Source organism: Porites lutea, chromosome 13 (genome assembly GCF_958299795.1).
Source record: "Porites lutea chromosome 13, jaPorLute2.1, whole genome shotgun sequence".
Classification (NCBI taxonomy): Eukaryota; Metazoa; Cnidaria; class Anthozoa; order Scleractinia; family Poritidae; genus Porites; species Porites lutea.
Window position 1 is genome coordinate 10,561,464 of NC_133213.1, and position 19,931 is coordinate 10,581,394.

Here is a 19,931-nt window from a genome sequence, read left to right on the forward strand (position 1 = left end):
TCTTCTCTGAAAACCATAGGGGAAATAGGGGAAATCATAGGAAAACATAGGAACCGCAAGAGAAAACATAGAAAAACATTCTCATGACATTCTTTATATTCGGCACATATTATGGATTCTTACATGAGGTAACCAAAAGGGGAATAAAAAAACAATCACAGAGCATAATGTGAGCAGTGAATCCCCAAAATATTTTAATCAATAACAACAAGCATCAATATATCTCACTAATATATTATCCGTATGTTTTTAAAATTAACGCTGTTTAATGAAAGGTTGTATATAAAATACATACTCCAAAATCAGTTTGGATTGTTCTTGACAAATACACAATAAAGACATATTTAAAAGAAAGGTTTCAAAAAGCATCTCGATTTAGTGAATTGCCACTGAACTGTACAAATTGGTTTCTGTTGTATTTATTTTTTTTATTTGATGAGATCAATACAAAAGTATTTTAAATGATCAGGAAAACCTTAATTCAGTTTGCCCACCTCGGTAAGCAAATCGAGCGCTTGTTTCATTCGCCTCTTTGCCGGGGCAAATTATGACCTCAATTGCTAGTCAGTTTGTTCGCCTCGTTGCTCCAGCACTCCTTAGAAAAAGTAGTGAACTACAACAGGAAGGTTATCTGCTAAAAACAATTCTGCTGAGTTGATTATTTAGGGCGCTATGAAACTGATTGTCTCCTCGTGACATGATTTCATCAATTGTGCCCGTGATCCACAATGCCCGGGGGGGGGGGGGGGGAATCCGCATATGAAAGGGGTAGGGATGCTCGTCGAAAATTTTGAATTAAACCCCTAAAGGAGACCTATCTGGGCGTCGCTCAAGCTTTTTTTGTCCCCTAAAAGAGACCACGTTATAGGTTATATTTTTATATTTTTTCGCGTGCAACCCTAAGCGAGACCTTCACGGCTAAATATGATGGCGTTTTGCCCAGAACACCCTAAGTGAGACCAAAATCCCAAATTTACACCCCTAAGCGAGAAGACGAGCATCCCCACCACTTTCATATGCGAAGTCCCTCCCCCGGGCCACAATGATCCACAGCTGATAACTGGTTGGGCTCACGGAATGACAGTGCTGCGAAAATGAAAGAACATCTCCCCCTGGAATCTTCAATTAAACGTTCGCTTCCTTCCCCAAATACTTAACTTTACAACTGACATGACAAGCAAATGAATAACTTACCGGCTGCATTACAAAAAATATTAAACTGTCCCTCGCACTCGCGTCCGACTCTCGACTGCCAACCTCATTATACATAACACTCACGCTCTCCTCTAAATCTCAGTTTGACCCAACAAGAAAACACCCACAACCATTGGGTGCGGCTCGCTTCAAGCCAAGAACTAAATCACAAGCTAACTGAAATGGGGTCGTGGAACAACAGCTGGGTGAAAAACCTCCCCGTACGTCCACTTGCACCTAGAAGGAAAACCGAAGGCCAGCTGTACCTCGTAAACAACGGTCCCCCGGGCAAGACCAACTAAATAGAAACTAGAATAAATTTAAAAGTTGTACGAACGAGAAGACCAAATATCTAAACCATTAGAAACCGACAAAGGTGAAGATAACGAATCTTGGACATACCCGTCCTTAGCCGATTCACTAGCCCCGCGGCCATGATGCGTAAAAATGTCGGTCTGGTACGCCAGCATTTGCGGCAGCAGTAGCTCCGCCACTCCTAAAGCTATGCGTACCAATGGCAGAAATATCAGGTACAATATCTTTAAAAGCCTCTAGCACTAATTCTCTTAATCGTGAACAGCTTAAACCTTTACATCTTAGAAGTCTTTTCTGCCCTTCATAATCATCAGCACTGGGATATTCTAGCATTTTCAAAAAGTTCTTACTCTGAAACTTGTAAAAACGCTTAGTTCACGACAGCGAGTTTTATATTCACGGCCTAGCGCGGAAAGAATAACGTCATAGTTCGAGATAACGAACCGATCAGATTGCTTGAATCACCAAGATCGTTGAATGTGTATATAACAAGAACATAACAAAAGTAAAGCGCGCTCTCTGATTGGACAGTTAAGAAAAGCTAGCGCAAATTCAGCAATTATCCTCTCCTGTGCGGTTTAAAATGTACCGATGAAGCGTACAAATGAAAAGTGGAAGTTGAAGAAAATACTCAGTTGTCGTTTTGAAGAAAAGTCAAAAGATCAAGCGACAAATTTGCCCTGGAGAAATTCATCACTGTTTTCTTCGCGGCTAGGAGCTCAGAAGAAAAGCCAAGTGAGTGAATTTTTAAGGATTTAGGCCCGAGATTAAGGTTCATTTTGTGTGTTTTCACAGAAGAGAAAGTCTGTTTTGAAATGGAAATCGACCAATTAGCATTGTATTAGTGATTCGAGACAGCTTTCTTGTGTAGCTTTCATCGATTAAAATTTTAGTTGAGTTATGGACACATTACGCTGGAATTGTAGTGCGAATTTCATTTAAGTACAGAAACACTTCGGTTATCAAATAAGGTTTCAAAAAATGACCTCTCTGTTTATAATTTTGTTTAGGTTCATTCATAACAGTAGTTCAAAGAGCGGTAGTGAAACAACAGAATCTAAGGGGTATTTATATGAGACCGGGACGAACTCAGGCCGGTATGAGTTCGTATCGGTCTCCACACATTTCTTTTCATGCGTTTACATGGGACCGGCCTAAAAATGAACTGAGATCGGTCTGACTTCGTCTAGGTCGCCGGACCCGACACGAGTTGTGTTTACAAGAGAAAACTTGCACCGGCGCGAGTTTCATACCGGGATGGCTCTTTGATTTCGAATCGCGTTTGCACTAGAATGGTTTGCGCCGTACCTTGCGGATCGTACGCAGCGCGTCACTGTAAATGATGGCCTAGCTATCATCTGCTTTTCCACTCAGAAAAGAATTTTCTCAAGGGAGTTGTCTCGGGCCTATTCTGTTTACGGTCTACACCAGTAAGCTGTTTGATATCGTCAGCAAGCACCTCCCAAGTGTACACTGCTATGCAGATGACACACAGCTGTATTTGACATTCAGTCCTGATGTGCAAGGGGAGGACGAGGCCGCGCTAAATGCTATGCGTGACTGCATACATGACTTGAGGAACTGGATGATTGAAGATCGACTGATGTTAAATGATGATATATAAGACTGAACTGATGCTTATAGGTACTAGGCAACAGCTACAGAAAGTCAACTTGAATGACATTACTGTGGGGGACACAGTCGTAGAGGCGAAATCAGTTGTAAGAAATCTTGGGTCATGGTTGATCGTAATCTAGATATGTCATCACACATAAGTAAGCAATGCGCCTCGACATTCTATCATTTGCATAATGTAAGTCGGATCCGGAGGTTTTTAAGTACAGATACCACTAAAGCCATCGTACATGCGTTTGTTACCTCGCGTGTAGACTATTGTAATAGTCTTTTATATGGCTTGCCAGCTTCTCACCTGAATAAGGTTCAGCGCGTTAAATGCCGCAGCAAGACTAGTTTGTCGCGCGCCACGCTACTGTCGCATAACGCCGTTGCTGTACGAACTGCACTGGCTACCGGTTAGGCAACGCATTAGTTTTAAGATTCTATTATTTGTTTTTAAGGCCATCCATGGATTCGCGCCAACGTATTTAAGAGAACTTGTGTCAATTAAAAGATCAGGATATTATAATTTAAGATCCTCCTCGGATGGTTTGTTGCTTGCTACGCCAACTTATAGAAGTAGGGTTACATTAGGAAACAGATCATTCCAGGTCGCAGCTCCGGCACTTTGGAATGTATTACCACGTTAGATTCGCAGATCTAGGGATTTTTAAGTGCCATCTGAAAACGCACCTCTTTAGGGAAGCTTTTTATTAATTTTATTGATTTATTAATTTTTATGACGATAATTACTAGTATCTTAACATATGTTGTATATTTTTAATTTTATCATAGTATATTTTAAATAATTATCAGTTAGATACCCTGTATTAAATTATTATAGATAGAAATCATGCAATGCGCGCTTGATCATTTCATGGAAAGTGCGCAATATAAGAATTAAATTATTAATATTATTATTACATGATGATGGGTCATTTCATATTTCGGTTATTAGAAGGGAGACTTCCTGTTCATAAAATACACGTGCGATTCTAAATCGCAAACATAACGCATGCGCAACCCGTTCCAGTCCACCGGCAGACCGATTTCACACCGAAACGGGTGGTCATTTCGCGTTTACATGATACCTTTGCAAAATTTCGTCACGGAGTGAAATTGTCTCCCCGGTACAACAACTGGGGTGAACTCACGCCGGGGTGACTCGTGCCGGCATGGCATTTTGTGGTGGTATCATGTAAACAAATATAGAACCATGAGAGGGAACCAGAGTGAACTCGGGCCGGCGCGAACGTCGCCCCGGTGTCATGTAAACACTCCCTTACTTTCGTACCGGTCTGAGACTGCACCGTTCTCATGTAAAACGGAAATGAATCTCAGACCGGGTCCACAAAAAACATGTTTCTCCGTATGGCTCCATCATTCTTGCTTTTTCTTAGCAAAATAAGAACACTGCTATGAATAACTGCTGTAAATAACACTTCAATTGAAATATGCTTCGGTTAACGTGAGGGATTGCATTTTTGAGATGCTTGATGCTGTGCATTTGACAGGCCACCAGATGAGCGTTAGATAAAGTTTACAATTTTGAGGGAGAGGTAAAATCTACGGTTCTCTACTTATTTTCTTGACTGGCGTAAATTGTGTACCAGTTAGGACAGTTACCTATTAAAATAATCGACTTATCAAAGTTATATAGCTCCAAGAATCTCCTGTTTTTGAGTTTGTACCGGTCTCATATAATCAACGAAGCGTTTCGTCCCGGTCTCATGTAAACGACTGCAAAAATTACAAATTCGTACCGGCCTGAGTTCGTCCCGGTCTCATACGCAATTCGCTTCAGCGCCGGCTCTGTTTGCGTTTTTTTTGCAATTTTGACTTTCAGCTCGATTTCCCCAGCAAATTTCGATAGGAAGCTAGTTAATTTCTTTTTAAAATTAGTGTTACCTGTTATTCTAAAGGAAATAGAGTCAATTTTTCTTATTCTACTCTACATTTATTACAAAAACTGTCACACAATTAAGCTTATTTGTTGTACTTGGTCACGTGATCAAATTTCTGTAAACAAGAAAACAATTTGCTTTTGAAAAATTTTGTTAGCACGAGCTTAAAGAGCATATTAGGTAACCTGTACATTTTCAGCCATATATCTCAAAAGCAGCGATTGCAACGGCCGCCCAAGAGATTTAACCTGACATCAGACTCAATTTTCGTTTCGCTTCGTAAATAACATTCCGGCGGGCAAGGCGAACGAAAAGAGAGCCTGATAAAAACCTTCTACGAAACGTCTGCCGTCCACGTTTTTGATGCGGATTGACATTTGCTGCGGAATCAGCCAACCAAAATTACTTCCGGGCTTGTTCTTTTAGTATGCAAATTTTTCACACGTGGGAAAACTGCGGACTCGCTGGCTTAAAAAATAGTTTTTACGTTTTAATTTTTCAAACTAAAAATAAAACAGTGAGCACAATCACATTTAACTTCTTACGAGATCATAGGAGATCTCGGAGGCGTAGAAGGTAAACAGTTTTCGAAAAGCCATGAAAGACGGCGACACGATGTTCTAGTTTTTATACTACGCTCAAAATATTTATATTTATACGCTCAAATATTTATATTTATACGCTCAAAATATTATTCCCCACACAGCTTTGCGCAGTTTATTGACAGCAAACAGTTGCAATCAAAAATCTCCTTTTTACATACAAATATACGTAGCTTAAAGAAAAATTTTGAAGAATTTCAACATCATGTTTTAAGTGAAATGAATTTCCGTTTTACTATTATTGGTGTAACAGAAACTCGTATATGCGATCGTGAATGTAGTTTTAATTTTGTACCAGAATTACCAGGATACTGTTTTGAATCGGTCCCAACACCTTTATCTGCCGGTGGTGTTGGCCTGTTCATTGATCAAAATTGTAAATACCGCGTCCTTGAACGAGTCTCCAATTCTTGCTATCAAGCCCTATGGATTGAACTTCATCTGCCTAACAATAAGAAATCTGTATGTGGTGTTACTTATAGGCAACACAATAACGCTAATGAGTTTCTAGAATACTTGACAGATTTTCTTGAACGGCAATGCCGTCAAAAACAAAATATTTTTCTCATGGGAGACTTCAACATAGATCTGTTAAAATATGAAACTTGTAGTTACACACAAACCTTGCTCCAAACAATGCAAAGTTTTTCAATGTTCCCAGTGGTTGATAAGCCGACTAGAGTCTATGGTAATTCAGCAACTTTAATTGACAATATTTTCATAAATAATCCAGAGAATAATATGGTCAGCGGCAATATCGTGTCCGATACAACAGATCACTTCTCTCAGATGTGCATATTAACGTCGCACTGTAAACCATTCTTTCCAAACAACAAAACTAAGGTTCGTGACTACTCTACCTTCAATGCAAAGTCTTTCATTGACGACTTGCAGAAGATTAATTGGAATAATATTTGCAAACATATCGATGCTAATCAATCGTTCTCCAGGTTTTACAAATGCGTCAACAAGACAATTAACAAACACGCTCCTTTAAGAAGTATATCCAATCGTAAACAAAAATTCCTTGCTAAACCATGGCTGACTGCGGGTTTAAGAAAATCAATCAGGGTAAAGAATAACCTCTTCTATACCTCAGACCGTGACAAATACAAATTATACAGAAATAAAATCATTTATCTTACGAGATTAAGTAAAGCGAACTACTACCAAAGTTTCTTTGATCTCAACATATGTAATATGCGTCAAACTTGGAAAGGAATTAACGAGCTAATTGGAAACTGTAAAAAGAAAAACAAGCGCAACTCAACTAACTCTATTCGCTCAAACCCGAATGAGGTTCCAACTAGTGACCCGAAGGAAATAAGCAATATTCTTAACAAATATTTCGCCACTGTTGGGAGCAAACTGGCTTCTAAAATTCCTCAGACCATAAATACATTCTATGATTATTTAGATCCGCCACTTAATCGCACTTTCTTCTTTGATCCTATTATTCCGGAAGATATCAATTTAGAAATTTCAGTTTTGCAAGACAACAAGGCCCATGGTCTTTACTCATCTCCAGTTAGGCTGCTGAAATTGGCAAAAAGGGTCATATCCGTACCTCTAGACACGATTTTTAATCAGTCTATTTGCTCAGGGATTTTTCCATCTAAACTAAAGTGTGCTAAGATTATCCCGATATTTAAGGACGAAGATGACACGCTGCCCGAAAACTACCGACCTATTTCTCTGCTCTCGATTTATAACAGGATTTTTGAAAAACTTATGTACTCCAGAGTTACCAAGTTTGTCAAAGATTGCAACATTCTCTATGATCAGCAATACGGTTTTCGCAGTAAGCACAGTACTCAGCATGCTGTACTTGATATTGTTAACACAATTCTCCAAAACATGGACAACGGTAAATTTTCGTGCGGTGTTTTCATCGATCTCAAAAAGGCTTTTGATACTGTTAACCATGAAATTTTGTTAGCTAAACTTGAAAATTATGGTATTAGAGGTGTAATCAACTTCTGGTTCAGATCATACCTGACTGATCGGAAGCAAACTACGGAAGTTAATAATGTTGTGTCTGAGGCTGAAACGACCTTGTGCGGCGTGCCACAAGGCTCAGTTCTCGGACCACTCTTATTCCTACTGTACATCAATGATATTTACAAGTCCTCTTCGTTATTTGCCTTTTATCTATTTGCTGACGATACTAGTATAATACTTGCAAATAACAACCTAAAGGAACTCGAAACACTTGTTAATCGCGAGCTTGGCAACGTCAACGAATGGCTAAAGGCCAACAAACTGTCCTTGAACATAAAAAAATCAAATTTTGTAATCTTTCGTCCCCGGCAAAAGAATATGCCCTTCATACCTAGGATTAGAATTTTTGACTCCGTGACTAACACCTACGCAAACCTTGAAATGAAAGATTATGTAAAATATCTTGGCTTAATGATTGATTCAAATCTTTCATGGAAATACCATATCGAATCTATCTGTCACAAAATCAGCAAGTCGATAGGAATTATAGCTAAAATTCGACATTATGTCCCGCGTCGTGTTTTACTTTCAGTTTACAACTCATTAATTGTCCCTTACTTGACTTATGGTATTTGTGGTTGGGGAAATTGTGCCTTGACATTTCAAAGAAAGATCGTAACTCTACAAAAACGGGCCTTACGTCTCATTTACTTCAGTAAGTCTAAGGAACACGCCGTACCCTTCTTTCTCAAATCAAATTGCCTTCCCCTGTCTAGCATATTTTTCAGAGATTGTAGCTATTTATTGTATGATATCAACAGACAGATAGCACCAGTTAGTATTCTCAATCAGTTCGTTAAAACAAGTCAGATTCATAACTACAGAACAAGATCTGTCTCTAGCGACTCGTTTTATGTTAAGTTCTCTAGAACCGATAAAATGTATGCCTTTTTCACGAGAATCGGTGCCCAAATTTGGAACTCTATTCCGTATTCGATTAAAATACTTAAACGTTCGTCCTTTCGTAAAAAAATAAAGGAATTATTACTAAATTTTTTGCGGTCAGAAGATGATTATGTCGAAGTCTCCCGTCTTATTAAGTTATTTAATACTTTAGGTTAGCCTCTCTTCGTAATCGTTATGTACATGCCTTGTTTTATGTTAGTTTAAATTCTATTTACTGTATTGTAGTGTCTTCACTGTTATTTAGTCCATCTATATATAAATCTTGTTTTGTAAATTGTGTTCAGCTCCCCCCGCCTCGATTAGTTCATAAGCTATTTGCGGGTGGGAAAGTAATGTAATTAGTTATTTTCCGATTTTCAATAAAATTTGTTGTTGTTGTTGTTGTTGTTATACTACTACATGAGAAATTTCTGCAATTTGATTGGCTTAAGGCAGTGGTATTTCAGCTTAATTTGAAATACCTACATGTGAAAATTACAAACCTCTTGCGGGTAGTAGCAGAGCTCTCGCGCGCGCGAAGCGCGCGCGCAGCGGAGCACCATGGGTAAGAAAATTAGGTAAACTATCCATCAGAGAAAATTTGGTTATGACGTAGCGTACGCCCGCCCGCCCACCCGTACACACACTTCATGTAAGCAGATGTCAAATGTCACAATAGATCTTGCACAACTTGACTAGCCTCTTAGTTATGTAAGCCATCTGTATGAGTACGATTAGATTGACAGCTGTCAAAATCAAACATCCGCTGACAATTATCACATGACCATCTCGCGGGCCCAGATGAAAGACCAGTCGTTTTGCCCCTACATATAAGCTGATATAATATGTCACACTTACCAATTCAGCATAAAAACGAAACTACGCCGGGCAAGGCTGTCAGTTGGCTGACAGTCGTTTAAAGTTATATTGGCAAGCCAAATTAAAGTCAATTGACAGCTGTCAAAATGGAACATGCGCAGACCACTATCAGAAAACTAATAACGTGGGCTCAGGTTCGCTCAGGTACACGATCTGGCATTTTCCAATACATGCCGGACGGATATGTCTTACTCACACTCGTAGTCTGTTAATTCGAACATTCGCCATTCTAATGAAGGTTAATTGACAGCTGTCAAACTAGAGTATACGCTGACCATCGTTAACTGAGTGTATCGCGGGCTCATTTTTCTATCCATTGAAGTGCTGATATTTTATTTGATCACGGGCTCAATTCGAAGCCCCATAGCTTGGAAAATCTATCCATCCTAGAAAATTCGGCAATCACGTGACCTACACCGACCACCCACCTTTTGTCCGTCCGCACCACAGGCATACCAATGTTTACTCTCACAGTTTCTAGCTAGTTTGGGAGCCTGCAACCTGATATTGTACATCCATGTTTTGATTAATTGACAGCTGTCAAAATAGTGTTTCTGCTGACCAGTACCGCCTGACCGTATCGCGGGCTCAGGTGTGGACCCACTGAGTTCGAGTGTTTTTTTGAAGGTATCCGCTGACAAGTTGCTACTTTTCAAATGATCGCAGGCTCAAGTTCAATTTTTTTAAAATGCATATGAAATTAGTCGTGTTCATGAGCAGCACTTCTAAAATGTTGATTTCGAACTGACCTCGGACGCGAAAATTCAACCGTCTTTTCCATTTACATGCAGGGAGGGCAATTGCTTTTTACTTTTCTCACTGTCACGCGTTGATCACGCTCTACGTCCAATTGTTATGTTCTGATTGGTCAAAATTTGACAGGTGAGTTCATGCGGAAAATTTATGCAGCGTGTGGTAACTTGCTCACTGATAGCTGGAGCTGACAGAGTTTTGTGCCATCTTGTGATGTTTTAAACTGTCTTTTTCTACTTGGTGTACAAAATAAAATACAGCTGCTATCAAGATTGTTCTGTAATTCATGGCTGGTTTGTTTATTGCGCTTTTTGTTGGCAAATGCACCGCTTGTCAAAGTCATTGGAAATCCGATTTAGGATGGCATCGTTTTCGAAAACGAGCTTACTCACTTGCCTTTGCTTGAGGCATAAGAGCGTTGAAAAGTCTCAAGCGATTCTGGAACACTTGATGACCTTCAGAAGCAGCATCTCGACTGGTAAGCCTGAGCAATTATTGTCTTTGATGTTTTTTTTTTTTTCGGTTTCCCGAAGTCGAGTGTATGGTTTATACACGAACAATGATCTAACCTACGATAGTATCAGGTTTAAAAAGCCTTTTTAGACATTTTTTGACCGCAAATTCAAAGAAAAGGTTCCGAAGATTATTTAGGTGTGATTTTGGCTGTAAACAGAAAGCTCTGAGCGATTTTCTTGGCTCGAGTTCATCTTGAAAAAGAGCAAACACCGGGAAGCCCCGCTTCAAACACAAATAAGCTTGTGCTTACCTGACTCATGATTTTCAGAGACACTTTACTCTCAATACTTCTCTTCGTGAATGAAAATTATTGTCTCTGTACATGTTTCACCGAATTATATTTATTTTATTGATTGTTTGTAGTCCCTCTCGCAATTTTTATCGCTGCACCGGTTGTTTACATTGCATGCAGGAATACTCAAAACGCCGCGCGTAAATATCACTCGCTTTTAAAGATTACACATAACAAAACCATACACAGTTTAATAAATAAAGGGAAATAAAACCTAAACATAACAATTTCTCTATCATGTTGAAGCGTAAATGGTAACTCTATTAATCGCACTGCAAATTTGGTGCCTGTCAAAGGTGAGAACCCGTCCGGCTGGCCGAAAAGTGATTTTGGGAATTTTTTTTATCGTTTTCATTAAAAGCCCATAATTATTACCCTGCATATCACATAGGACCAGATTTTTCTAACTGAAAAGTCCCAGCATCATAGAATTCTCTTCATGAAAACCTTTTATAATTCAATGCCATAATTTGTTGTGCAAAGGAAGCGCGTGCTTTGATCGTCGTGGATATTGAATGAGTGCAAATTCTCTCGCAGAATTGTGAAAAACTGCGGAATTATAGGTTTAAATAGGGCAAAAAAGAACAAATTTTGTCCGAGGTCTGTATGATAAAAAAGGGTCTCATAGTACTGTTTACCTGAGACGTGATGAGAAAAAGTATGTTTAAAAGGCTGGTTTACACGCCACCAGATTCGTCGCCAAGATTTACTGGTAACCTAAACTTGTCGAACACAAAAAATCCGGCCTGATTTTTATTTTGGCCTGTCTTTTAGACAGAGGAATGCAACATGTAAATTGGCTGCCACCAAGGACTATTGTGGCGCGTGTGTTTCTTAAAATTATATTTCGGGGTTGTCCAATAATTATCCGTTGTCTCTCTAATGGAGCAATGTTGGAGAGACAGGTGAATACCACATTATGATGCAACAGCTAATGCAAATACAATACTCGAATAGGTCTACTTGTTTTCCAGGCCTAATTCACTGTGATCGAACATGATTGCTATTTTTGGGTGTACAAATAAGACTATTTAATAATTCGATGTAAAATTTGTTTCACTCTTGGACTGTCTAATTATTTTTCTCTAAAATCACTTAGCCTTTGCCTCAAAAGTCAAATGAATGTGCCCTGATCTGTGGATTACAAGTTTATTGTTTGATTTAAATTATGAATTTATTAACGAGAGCTTCGCTTTTAGCCCTGGCTAAATCTATATATTAGTATAAACAAATAATAGCATGATTTGTACGTGATATTTGGCATAAATAACACTTGTGATATTTCAAAATTGTCTCAAATTTCACTCGCCTAACGGCTCGTTAAATTACGTATAACAATTTTGAAATATCACTCGTGGTATTTATGACAAATATCACTGCTAATCATGCTATTACCTATACTAATATTTTGGCTAGGCGCGTCGAATTTTAAAAAAAATACTGAAATTTCTATTTTTCTGTTGCCTTTATATTTTCCTCGGCAATTTTGCCCGATTTTCAGTACATAAATCTTTAAAATCTTCGAGAAAAAAAAAAACGCGAACAATATCAGAACAAACCAAACCAGTTCTCAAGTGCATTTAATTTAGCTGATTTAGTCCCGTGAGTACACTTGTAATTTGCGAATTTACTAGAGAAACAAACGTCTAAAAATAGACTTTTTTGTAAATTCAGGTAAACATTATCTGCTAATTTGGAAAGACGAAACGACAATACTAAAAATGCATACTCAACTGACCTATAAACAAAACGAAAAACAATATTATTAACACACTTTGTAGTTGTCTTTAGTTTTGTTGTTGTTTTACTGCAAGTATGAAAAGCTCGCTAAATTTATTAATCGAAATTAACAAACAGCAAACAGCTAACGAACGAGGACACCTGTTTTCCCGGTTTGTTTTTTAAAAAAAGCGAAGGCAAACAACAAGTCTGTTACTTTAAGTCTAGCGCCACTAGCTTATAATAATGGCTAAAAAAAATTCCTTGAACAGCGATGCGATATTTTTCATCTAATACTTCACCGTCGGCGATTGAGGTTTTCTTCGCAGTGAGCCTGCGTTTGCGTGCTCCGTTCAGAGAAGTCATTCTCAGCTAAATTTTCAAATGAAACCAGTTTTAAGATGGACGGTATTTTGATTTGCACTCGGTTTTTTAGTAAATCAAAAGGCACATACTACACATTGTTCGCGGTTAACAACTTGCAGAGAGATTCAACTCTGCCATACACTCATCCTCGGAGACCCAGGGGCAGTTAGTCGGGTCGATAAAATATTCGTGGTGAAAATTTACTGTAAAATCGTCTCTATCTTACAGTAATCTTTTACCACGGACATTTTATCGACCCGACTAACTGCCCCTGGGTCTCCGAGGATGCCATACACTCACATGAGTTCTGTAAATAAAGGAAATCCTGAGAACATATGAACAACCATCTTAATTTTCTGAATTTCCATGGCACATATTAAGGCATATTTTCCTACTATAAGACCATAGACTGGGACTGGGACTGGAAGGCGAAAGCATGTAGACGTGTTTCTGTGCGCTCCGATTAAGAGCCTTATTTTTTTTCTTTCGTTCTATGTTATGTAAATACATACAAGAATTGTTCATCTACACTCTTTATGTAATCAAAAAGGCTTTTTAGGAGTGTTCATTAGAGTCGCGATTGCTGTAATTCCATATAAGCTAATCTCTAGATCTCTTTGGTCTACACATTTCTTTTTTGTTTGTTTTGTTTTGTTTTTGTCTTTTCCCGCTAACCCAAGTCGCAAAGTCGCGTTTAGGATCATTTCTTGCGATCTTTTATATAAGTTTGTGCGTGCTTACATGTGTATGCGAATTGTAGTAGTGTCTCCCTCGGGGTTTATATGTAGTGCAATGTTTTTGTCATTATACTTTTTAGGTACAATACTAAATAACTGTTTTCTCACATTCGCCATGCTAACATCTTTAATCATTCTTGCTAATTCGGTAGATGGAATTATTCAACATTTAATCAAGTACAGTGGTACAAGAGAATGCTACTTTAGATTTTAAAATGATTTCTTTAAATGCTCGCGGTATTCGCTCCCCTGAAAACAGACAGTAAACAAGAGAGCGAATCCCTTGAGCATTTGTTAATTATATGTTCCTGTACTAAGAGCTTCTGCTCAGACTTTATTACTTGGAGTAAACAATTAAACATATCCTTAAGAGACCTTTCAGACAGCGATATACTTTTTGGTTTTTGGCAAAGGAAAGAAGACTGCTTGTTTATCAATCACATGTTAGTCTTAGCTAAGCAACATGTTTATGAATGTCGTAACAAATGTACTTATCCTTCCTTTACAGTTTTTTCAAATAAAGTCAGTTATGTTCGTCAGTTAGAAAAGAAACTTATGAATTCAAATAACAAAGTTGCCGATCAGGAAAGTAAATGGGAAAAGTTTCAGCTATTCTGCCGTGGTTGTGAGAATTAGAATGCAAAAAAAAAACTTATATCCTATTTTATAGTAGTAATTGTACCTAAACAGTCTTTGTGTCAGCCATTATTTATGTATAGTAGGAAGTGTATTTCGTGTACTTGTAGTAGTATTTTATTGGTGTAGATGTAGTAGTGCTTGTGCAAAAAAATAAAGGAAAAATTAACAAAAAAAAAAAAAAAAAGACCATAAAACAATAAAAAAGACGGCAAAATCGATCCTTCTCTCCGCCCACCGCTGATCATTCGCGAAAACAACGACGCGAGGAGTAAGTGCCTTCAATAGGACAATTGCACGATGACGTCATTTGACTACAACTACCAGAATCCTTCAGTTTGTTGTTTTCTTCTGCAAATTAGGACTATTGTTCTTTAATCCTCAGCGGGATTGACAAATTTCAATAACAAAGCGAAAACGAAATGAATTCTGGTAGTTGTAGTCAAATGTCGTCATCGTGAAAATGGCCTATTACCGTTGATTCCAACAGCCAATCAGATCTTGTGGCATTGCTCTAAGAGCCAATCAGCGTTACGGCCAAAATCTGGCCGTAGTGAGCACAAACTTGTGAGAGTTTGTATCAGGCCCATTTTTAGCATTAGCCGTTAGAGAGAATGTATGAGGACCGCTAAAATTGGTCCTGACCTCAGGTTACCGAATATTAGAAAACAATTCTTGCCACCCAGACACGCTTTCCATACAATGTCTCTGTAAATTTTTGGAATTTTTAAACTGTCGTTAAATCTTTCCCTTACGCATTTAAGGGCTCGAATTGCCTGTTATAAATTAAAAGGAGATTTGGGCTCCGTGATGTTAAAGAAAATACTTTACGACAGTTTGAAAATTATTTCTAAATTTACAAAGATTTGTATGGAAAACTATTCAAGCGTGACTGGGTGGCAAAAGTTGTTTTTCTCATACAAATCCTTCTAATTTTAGGCGGCCGTTGCAATCGCTACTTTTTTGTTATACAGCTGGAAATTTACAGGTGACCTAATTTTAATATGCTCTTTCCACTTGTGTTAACAAAATTGTTTTAAAAGCGAACTGTTTTAGTGTTTACCGAAAGCTGATCACGAGATCAACTAATGCAAAAGGCCTATTGTAGAGAGTCTTGTATATTAAGGGTGTGTTCCTTTCGGCGAATCCAAAAACGGATTTTGGATCCTAGATTTGCCAGATTTCGCGGTCGAAAGGAACGTGAAATCCGAAATTGGATTTGTAACCTTGGTAACCTTTCGCCAACGCGTGCAATATGCACGACAGCCTCTCAAGAAATGACGTGTTTTCTACTGTTTGACAAATTATGCGATTATACCGTGCAGAATTTAGTGGTCGGCAGTTCAAATAGCGACGATGGAACATATAAAACAGACAAAGAAAGAAGCGCATTAAAATTGAAAATTATCTAAAGAATGTCGGCCAGTTTGATCCAGTTCCATAGCTCGGATTTTTTTATGTAACACTATCGAGTGCCTGTCGCGTCTACAAGCGAGTTTGTAGTTAGATAGCAGTTCATTTGTTACTTTTACTTATTTCTTATTTCAAGCAATCTTTAGAGACAAATGGTTAGTATATGGATATTTTAATGTACCAGGAACAATCTTCTAGCGTCTTCAGATGTTTTGGGGCAAATGAAAGCAACGAGGAAAGTATACGGCCTCTATGGGAATACGTCAACTGGAAATACCGCTGGATCATCTGACTAATTTCGGATCCACTGTGAATGGAACAGCGTAGATCACTAATCCGTTAATTTGGATTTGGATTCTTCGGATTTCAAATACAATGAATCCTTTTTCAAAAAGGATTCACCAGATCAAAAATCCGGATTTGGATTTGCCGAAAGGAACGCGAAATCTGTTCTTAGATCTAAAATCCGTTTTTGGATTCACCGAAAGGAACACACCCTAAGATGGGGTTTCTTATTTTTACATACCCTGATATGATGTCTGGCTAATAATAGACAAAAATTTATTTGATTATGGTTTTTTAGAGGCCTCTGGTGATTCACGTGTTTTCAATATTAATGTTTTTTGTAATTTGGGTATATTAAGGATCGCTTTCACAGAACCTGGATTTGTATAAGTGACAAATCAAATCAACAACAGTTTTTCATTGCTTGTCATAACACTGGACCAATTAGCATGCGAGAAATCGCTCAGTTATTGTGGAGTTTCTTTGAGAAAACTTTGCTGCTTTTCATCCTTCTTATTTCTTCTTTCTAAATTTAATGACCTCAAACATAACCAATGGATTGCATACGTGTATTTCAATGGCTGAAATTATTTGGTCAGCAGTTAAAAAATTAATAATATTTTTTTCTTTGTTCAGGGCAACCATTCTCAGATTATTATGGTGGGAAGACTGTGAAGGGAACTACTGGTTCGTCTATGAATTTCACATGGACCATCCTAAGACCTTTTACCAGGGTTGAGTGGGGATTAGCATCCTCTCCTAGCGCATTTGATAATCCAACTCGATTGCTAGTGTCTTTTTTTAAAGGCAGTACATTTCAAGTTACACCCCCAGCAGCATATACTGGAAGAGTGTCGGGGAACATAAAAGGAAGTCAAGTTTCATTTGCTCTTAGAAACTTAAGAAAAAGTGATGGAAGGTTGTATGGCTGCAGGATTAGTGACACAAACAATGGAGATGACATACCAAGTTTTGACTCCGTTATGTTAGTAGTTGAAGGTAGGTGCGACTGCTTTGTTGTAATTTTGTGCCATCTCATACAACAAATGCAGTTATCATAATGAAGCTGCATAAAGAAAAATACAATTAACACTCAAAACTAGTAAAAGATATCCCACAGTTTTTTGACCGAAAATGGCGAGATTGGCGAGAATTCAAATGAGATGGCAAAGGCCCCCCCTTAGAAAATAGAGATTTTCACGAAAATGTCGAAGTGGACGAAAATGGCGATGATTCCCCATATTTGATAAAAGTGCAAATGTGATGGCAAAAAGCCCCTTGTTAAGTGGCGGTTGGTTAATATGTACATATTGAATAACAACCAATTTAATATAGAGTTTTTGTGAGTAGGTAAGTAAGTAGTATTCGTGATCAGTAAAATGGTGCTCACCCTTAAAGGTGGCCTAAGTCCAAAGTCTTCACAATATGTTCATGTTTTTTTTGTAAAATGTTCACAAAGAAAGGGCTCTGTGCAAGCACTGCCAATGAGGTGTTAACGAAATGACCTCACTACAGGAATTGCTTCACACAACCGAAAGTCAAAAGAATCTTACAAGACACTATTATTAAATTAGCAGTGAATCTTGTATTCAAAATACATACGAGGCTAATAAGATTTTTACTTGTAGTTTCCATTGGAAAGTGAAGTGCTACGGGTAAAGTTTATGTAGAAATAAATTACATTTCATGTAGTTTGAATAAGGTTTTAATAAGTTGCAGTTTATTTCGAATACAGTCGAACCTCCCGTAAGGGACCACCCAAAATGCGAAGACTTAGTGGTCGCTTTACGGGAGGTGATCGCTTACGAGAATCGAACCACAGGGGTTTTCTTCCGAGAAGAAGTCTGAACACATCTACTTTAAGGAAGGGAATTTATTGCATGCAATTTCCAAGTTACGACATGTGCAGTTCCATTTTGTTACTAAAGTTCTTCTTATAAGTAGGATAGTGCACACAGAGGTGTGTAGTGGTAAGTGTGGTCGCTTACAAGAAGTTAAAAACAATAGAAAATCATTAAACCGTCAGTCCCAAAAAGTGGTCGCGGTCGCTTACAGGAGGTATTCGTTTACGGGAGGTTCAAACTGTAAGACTTAAAGTGGGAAAGTTTTTTGTGTTTTGGATAGGTGGCCCCTTACGAGAGGTGGTCGCACATGGAGGTTTGACTGTATAAGATTCCGATTGTTTACATTTGACAAGACAGAGTCAAGTTGTTGGAAACGCAACTCTGCATGTAATTCAACGCGACACGTAGGTTAACTATGAAATCTGAGCTTTGAACCAAGATAAGTCATTCTATATGCTTCGCGTATTCACTGACTTAAAAACAAATCGCCTTCAATCTTCGCTTCTATCGTGCCACACTTTTCAGAAAAGCTCTTAACAACTGCAGCAATCTATCAATTAAATAAATAAACTTACAACAAAGCTTGAATGTGCAATTTAGCCAAAACACCAGTCAACCGTAAAGTGCCGGGAATTGCTACAAATATTCTGAGAAACATCATTTTAATTCACGGGAATTTGTATTACCTTCGCTTGCTTCCAAACTCTTCGCTCGCGAAAACGTGGCTTTCTACACGAAAAAGGATTTCTGGCGCCTTTAAGTTTTCCACGTCCACATCGATGGTCGAGTGTTCATGAGGGCGAACCATAGAGCCTCGATTTGGACGACAAAACTTGGAATCGAGGCAAATGCGGTGATATGCACACATTCATACATGCATATTTACATCCAAGATAGCTCAAAAGCGGATGGTACCGGGCATAGGCAACCCAGCCTGGTCACGTACGCGACCTGGATTAGTCTATTGCGAAGCGTGGTGGCTTCGCAGCGATTATATATGGCTCTCTGTTTGAGGGACTGGAAACAAGTGCAGAACAAGTGCACGGAAACAATAGCACATTAGAAGAGAGAATGAGCTAAGAGAGCGATTCCTTGTCCCCCATGAAAATTTTTTTAATCTATTTAAAGTTCGCGCGCGTGATGCGTAGGTTATTTTTGTCTGTTGTTTCCGTGACCCGCGTGATCTACTTTCACGTGAACGTGACATGTTTCGCCGCCAAACATTTGAAGTTTGACAGCCACTATAGTATAATTAGCGCCAGGAGCCGATACTAATTGGCTCCTGTTGCTGTCATGTTTTTGATCAGCGCGTTCCGCTCGATAGGAGTAAATTTCATTTACCAAGGGATTGCAGTATTAGAGTCAAAATTTCCCTTTGAAATTAAAGATTGAGATTTTCTAACGGCTGGTAGCCATTTAAAGTAACGAATGTTGAAATCTGACACACCGTGAAAGCCAAAGGCCAAGGATATCACGAGCGAAACACGAAACCTTTAATAGGTCGCTGGCTTCAATTGTTTTTGCAAGAAATTTTAACTCTTTTTCCAGCAATGTTCTTCGTTCAGAAACGGTACAATTGCTTTTAAGAATTATTCTTGAGAGTTTCAAACTGCATTACTTTTTCTTAGTTCAGATGCTTCAAGCTGTTAGACAATCGCCAACCTAGTGAACAAAGATAAAATAAGCCCTGAACAAAATCATATAAATAAACGCTCACCTCTCGTGTTGCATGAAGAACCAAACGCTCAAGAAATTCCTCCACATCGTTATCTTACGTTTATAAATCATACTGGATGAATAAAATTTGCTCGACTTAACACGCCCGGGGACTTTCCGCGCAATAGAATCACGTGGTAAAACCACGTGCTAAGGAACAACGCATCTATGTATTTTAAAATTATGGCGGACGGATGTTGATGGTTGCAACTTGCGTTGCGTTGCTCTTTGACTTTACTGCGCAAAAAGAGTATTTG

At 38.4% G+C, this 19,931-nt stretch overlaps 1 protein-coding gene across 1 annotated transcript; it reads left to right on the forward strand.

The window, feature by feature from the left end:
• The first annotated feature begins 5,851 nt into the window (after positions 1-5,851).
• LOC140922353 (uncharacterized) lies at positions 5,852-19,624 on the forward strand. The gene is made up of 3 exons (XM_073372344.1): positions 5,852-8,288; positions 16,751-17,113; positions 19,587-19,624. The coding sequence occupies exons 1-3, from the start codon at positions 5,852-5,854 to the stop codon at positions 19,622-19,624; spliced, it is 2,838 nt and encodes a 945-aa protein (XP_073228445.1).
• The last annotated feature ends 307 nt before the right edge of the window (positions 19,625-19,931 follow it).

Excerpts from the sequence above, each read along its gene's own strand:
- LOC140922353 (XM_073372344.1), top strand. The coding sequence starts at position 5,852 with ATGAATTTCCGTTTTACTATTATTGGTGTAACAGAAACTCGTATATGC. Across the intron at positions 8,289-16,750 it reads CTTACGTCTCATTTACTTCA|GGCAACCATTCTCAGATTAT; the intron begins GTAAGTCTAAGG and ends TTCTTTGTTCAG. Across the intron at positions 17,114-19,586 it reads CGTTATGTTAGTAGTTGAAG|TTCAGATGCTTCAAGCTGTT; the intron begins GTAGGTGCGACT and ends ACTTTTTCTTAG.